The following is a 6,000-nucleotide window of genomic DNA, read 5'->3' as shown; positions in this document are numbered from 1 at the left end:
TGGCGCTTAGCGAGATTCTATATATGGCGCATGTCTTTTATAGAATCATATTAAGCAGGCCCATAATCAAAATACAAGTGCACAGTCCAGTCAAATGCAGGTCAGTAACAGAATGTAAGTAATGTATTTGCCAGCACTTATACGTGTAAATATCAGATCTCACAAGTCTAGATGTACAAGAGAAACTAATTAAACCAATTGTTCTCTGCATAACGTCCATCAAGCCATCAAGCTGGGTAACTACATATAGTTAGGCTAGCAAAAAGGCTAATCCTAACAAAGCAGTGAAATTAACCAGGCACCAGTCTAAATAACGTCTGGCACCAGGTTAACATTCAGGTGACTGCCGAGACCCACATATTCAGTCATGCATACTCCAGCATTGAATATCTGGTTCAGTTTGGCCTGCGGCTATGAGCAATCGCGCGTTCCCCCCTATTCCTTCCCGTAACTGTAGGTGCCAGACTAACACCTGCTTCAGCCCGGTGTTAATGCTTGCACCCAAGCTGGGCGCATTGAGGCTGCATTCTGTAATTCACACAACCTTTTGGAACACCCAAACTTGCTTATGGCCACACCCCTTTTTAGGCCAGTCAAGTTAGGCTGCATGCATTATAGAATAGTCTTTCTATAGGCCACACTGAGGAAAGGAGGAAGACCAGGAGAGCCACGCAGGACAAGCTGCACAGAAGGTATTAGGTTAGACATGCAAAAATGGTGTCTTTGACCATTTTTTAATTGATCTTTTATAATGCATTTCAAGGTATAGCATGGCACCTAGGCTGGGAGGGGGTTTCACCTTTGAAAGCAGATCCGACTTTGATTATCAGCTAATCATTTACTGACACTTTGAATTATAGCTATTTTCAAAAGTTCCAGAAGTCGCATTGCCCATTATAAAGTCCGCCACACCTTACAGGCAAATTTCACATTTTTTTTCCCTTCAAAACAGCCATATAAGTATTGCATTTTGAATGACAGATGGTTTTTTCCCCCCATTTTAACCTGAAATAGTAAAACTGTGTGCACTCATTTTAGTTGTGAATTATGGGCTCCTGCGTGACTAAGAAAGAGAAACTTCTTGGGGCCTGGCTCTTAGAACATCTTTTTACCCATAATCAGCCAGTTGTTCCAATGCAGAAGCCAAGGCGATTTCATTTCGGTTGTATCCACCATCATGATCTAAAGACTTTCTATGGAACCAGTTGCAAAAATGAAGTGTCTTGACCCTCGTCGTTGTTGATTTCACTGTTGTAGGGGAAAGGCTCTAGGGCGGCAGATAAGGCTGTTGCCATGGTGATGAAGGAGATACCGAGGCATGAGTCTGCAGAAGAAAAGCCCCTCCTTACTATGACATCACAGGTGGGCAGAATGATGGGAATTCCAGCAGGAAGCTGACATATGTCAATTCCATTACACCCTGTGATTTTTGCCACCTACGCACGCATGTTTACAATTTGAGACATTTGAAAGCAAAACACAGAGAATAATTTACCCAAACGCTTTACAGACTTGTCAAAATAAATTTTTTTAAAAAAAATGAACGCCACCACATCAAGAATTGAAGAACGGAAGCTCACTCCTTGTATAGCTTCTGTCTTGCAATTCAATTTTGTCTACACCATTTAATTTTTAATATACAAAAGTACATGAGTAAATGACATCAGCTGCTTTACTGCCAGCACCCTTTGCATATGTCAGTTTGCCAGAACCGTGTTATTAACTGATAAATGTCAACTGTTAACAGTGTTGTCAGTGTTTGTGTATGTGTGTGTTTGTGTGTGTGTGTGTAAAACATATGTCTGATTACGTCCAGTACGATGTTTTCACATTCATTAAATTGCTTTTGCATTATCTAAACCAGTGGTTCCCAAACCTGTCCTGGGGGACCCCCAGCCAGTCAGGTTTTCAAGATATCCCTAATGAATATGCATGAGAGAGATTTGCATACCTGTCACTTCCATTATATGTGTATTACTATATTTCACAGTTATTATATCTATATATTCTATTCATTAATAATTTTGTATCTAAAATTATTGCGGTGATGTGCTCAGACTTGTAACCCAATAAATAGTGAAGTCACTACAATGAGTTTAACAAGGGGACCATCATTGCAACCACCAGTCCCCGACCCTCCCTGAATGAACTTGAACTTATTCAGATACTGTGTTTGTACTTATCTGAATGGAGAGGTTTTTGTTGTTGAACTTGGTCTAGTTAAATCTCAATGGTGACTGTGTTCTAACGAATAAAGTGACAATTAAAATCCAAAGATGATAATTTTTGTAGTCTTCAATTCCCGTCCCCCCGACTCGAGTTTCGTATTCTTCGTCGGGGAGGGACAAAAAGAACAGCGTTTTATATATAATTGGCAGACCTTACAACCAAGAGGTTTGAATGCGGATATAGAGTGGTTAGTCATATAGTATAATACCGTACTTCCCTGGCGTTGTCTTCATCCGGGGCTTAACAGGATCAGCCTTTTCCGCTTAGCTTCCTTTATAAGCGCATAGTCACAATAGAGTTATTCAGATGGCCAGAAGATTTTGAACGAGTCTGACCTCAGTTAGCCAGTAACAGGTAACAAGATAATTTAATTTGAAAAAATGTAATAGTATGTTGACAAGTTGCAGCTTGGATCTTTTCTTATAATATATATAAGTATTTAGTAAAATAGAATTAATAATCATGTTTTGATTTAAATTTTCAGTGTCCCTCCCCGACGAAGAATACGAAAAAAAATAAATAAATAAAAAAAAGTGTCCCTCCCCGACGAAGAATACGAAACTCGAGTCGGGGGGACGGGAATTGAAGACTACAAAAATTATCATCTTTGGATTTTAATTGTCACTTTATTCGTTAGAACACAGTCACCATTGAGATTTAACTAGACCAAGTTCAACAACAAAAACCTCTCCATTCAGATAAGTACAAACACAGTATCTGAATAAGTTCAAGTTCATTCAGGGAGGGTCGGGGACTGGTGGTTGCAATGATGGTCCCCTTGTTAAACTCATTGTAGTGACTTCACTATTTATTGGGTTACAGGTCTGAGCACATCACCGCAATAATTTTAGATACAAAATTATTAATGAATAGAATATATAGATATAATAACTGTGAAATATAGTAATACACAAATTGTTAGTTATTCACAGAGCAACATTGTATATTTCCCTATTATTGTTCAATTTACTTCCATTATATGCAAATCTCTCTCATTCATATTCATTAGGGATATCTTGAAAACCTGACTGGCTGGGGGTCCCCCAGGACAGGTTTGGGAACCACTGATGTAAACAATGCCAGTATAGGTCTAGACACAGTGCCGTCAACGTTACTTGAGTTGGAAACAGACTCCACTAGATTGCTTTCAAATCAACTACTTGGCTATGGTAACTTACTTTGCTGTGCGGGCATCACCAATCACTGAAGAGTGCTATGCCTTTATTATCATAGGAGTGGACTAGACTCAAGAAACACGAGCATGTCGCCAGCCATCCATTGTGACGTTTTGCATGGTGCGGTCTCATCACGCATGGATTGGTAGATGTGGCATTTGAATATTGTGTCTACCACTATTGTATTTTGAATTTGTAATGGGGAGCGTGTTTGAGTTTTGCCACTTGCTCAATGGGGGTGAAATAAGTGATATATTTCATTTGAGACTTACTCTGCTGCTTTATCCCCCTTATAGATTTACTGTAACTGAAATAACATGGGAAGCCCTATTTTGTACAGGATGTAGAGGTGGGAATTGGGATGTCCAGATCGGGACGTTCACAGGTTTCTGAGTGTTTCACAAAAGGCTCTGCTGAATGTAGAGCAGGGGTGTCCAACCTGCGGCCCCGTGAAGTATTTTGTGTGGCCCCTGTCAAAGGCGATGCAGTGTTTTCCTTGCTGCCCCCGGGTGTTTACCTTCTTGCCGGCTCCCTTCTATGTCTTGCTGCAGTGTTTGTGCATTTGTGCGGCCCCAGAAACATTTTTTGGGGCCAATGCGGCCCAGGTTAGCCAAAAGGTTGGACACCCCTGATGTAGAGCCTTCTGTAAAATACTTATAAGAATGCTGGGCATCATGTGGGGCTTTACATATGTGCATGATGGAAACTATATGTGTAGGTGTTGCTGTCTCAAACATATGTATTTGCCAGCACTTCTACATGTAAATATCAGATTTCATAAGTCTAGATGTACAAGAGAAGCTAATTAAACAGATTGTTGTCTGCATAACGTCCAGATCCTCCTGCATTTTTAGTGTGCACAATTGACCTGATTCGAGCTATATGGGGACACGTCATTGCAAGGGAGGACAAGTCAATTGATTTATCTTATGTTCTGTTTTTACTACAGGGCAGAGGCACTGAAACAGATTCTCAGTGCAGTAGTAGTAGTGGTAGGACTCTCTTCTGACTTCATGGTGTTTCGCAGTACTGAGGCTTATATGGATGCTGCGGGGACGGTGGCGGGGCGGTGAATGGGATGGTAGTGGCAGTGACAGGGCAGTGAAAGGGATGGTGGTGACGGTGACGGGGCGGTGAAGGGAACGACGGTGACGGGGCGGTGCAGAGGATGGTGGGCCGGGGACGGTGCAATGACAGGGACAGATTTTTTCCCCGTGTCATTCTCTAACGTCCATCAAGTCGTCAAGCTAAGTAATCACATAAAGTTAGGATAGCGAAAAGGCTAATTCTAACATTATGCAGTGAAATTAACCAGGCACCAGTCTAAATAACGTCTGGTACCTGGTTGACATCCACGTGACTGCTGAGAACCACATATTCAGTGTCCAAAGTCATACATGCTCCAGCATTGAATATCTGGTTCAGTTCGGCCTGCAGATATGAGCAATCGTGCTTTCCACCTAGGGATACCAGCCGTCCAGATTTCCCCAGGCACGTCTTCCTTTGAGGAGATGTCCGGGTGACAAGACGGCTTTTCGAAACCCGGCACTCTGTCCGGGTTCTGAAAAGCTTCCGACATCGGGATAGCATCCGCAAATGTGCAGATGCAACACGATGACATCACATGCACACATGCGACATCATCGCGTTACATCTGCGCATGCACGGATGCCATCCCGCCGCACGAACAGGTTAAGGGGGTGGGGGCAGGGCTGGGAGGTGGATCATGCTCTATGTGGGAACTGGGCATGCCTGGGGGGGGCGTGGCCACGGGTCCAGATTTTCTTTCGGGAAAATCTGGTAACCCTATTTCTACCTAGTCCTTCACTTAACTTTAGGTGTCCGACTAACGCCCGCTGCAACCCGGTGTTAATGCTGGCCCCCAAGTTAGGCGCATCGAGGCTGTATTCCATAATTGGCACAACCTGTTGGAACGCCCCGACATGCCAATGGCCACACCCCCTTTTTAGGCCAGTAGAGTTAGATGTGGGCAAATTTTAATGAGTACCAATTAACCTCAATAATTGGTTATTGTCACCCAGTTAGTTGGCTCGTTACTCAATTTGCATGTGCATCTTGGGCGCGGGCACAAATTTAGGTATGCAATTCTGGGCGCCCTATGTAGAATCCAGGAATATGTTTACATATGTGCATACGTATGTACATACTGAAGAGAGTATTATCAGGGGTTGGGACTGCAGCCTTCTCAACCAGGGTTGTGGATTTGAGCTCACGCTGCTCCATGTGACCCTGCGCAGGTCGCTTGGTCTCCCATTGTCCCAGGTATCTTAGATAGATTGTGAGCCCACTGGGACAGACAGGGGGAAATGCTTGAATACCTGAATAAATCCATATAAACCATTCTGAGCTTCCTGGGGAGAATGGTATTGAAAATTAAATAAATGTTCTTTTCCTATCGGTGTGCTCAAAAGAAACGAGCAGTAGTGCATTGCGTGCACTTATACCCATGGTGGTTCCGTTCACCTTCCTTGTGCATCAGGACACTTTCCCCTATCAGTGTGCTCAAAAGAAACGAGCAGTAGTGCATTGCGTGCACTTATACCCATGGTGGTTCCGTTCACTTTCCTTGTGCATC

The 6,000-nt window shown here is 43.0% G+C and overlaps 1 protein-coding gene across 1 annotated transcript in view; it reads left to right on the top strand.

Moving 5' to 3' along the window:
- The first annotated feature begins 1,263 nt into the window (after positions 1-1,263).
- Positions 1,264-6,000, top strand: part of PEX5L (peroxisomal biogenesis factor 5 like) — a 115,727-nt gene continuing 110,990 nt past the window's right edge. Inside the window, exon 1 of the mRNA XM_033958834.1 lies at positions 1,264-1,362. Within this exon, the coding sequence (XP_033814725.1) occupies positions 1,294-1,362 (69 nt within the window). The 5' untranslated portion in view covers positions 1,264-1,293. The remainder of the gene's footprint in view (positions 1,363-6,000) is intronic.

Source organism: Geotrypetes seraphini, chromosome 9 (assembly GCF_902459505.1).
Source record: "Geotrypetes seraphini chromosome 9, aGeoSer1.1, whole genome shotgun sequence".
NCBI classification, from domain to species: Eukaryota; Metazoa; Chordata; class Amphibia; order Gymnophiona; family Dermophiidae; genus Geotrypetes; species Geotrypetes seraphini.
This window is presented reverse-complemented; position numbering and strand designations above follow the sequence as displayed.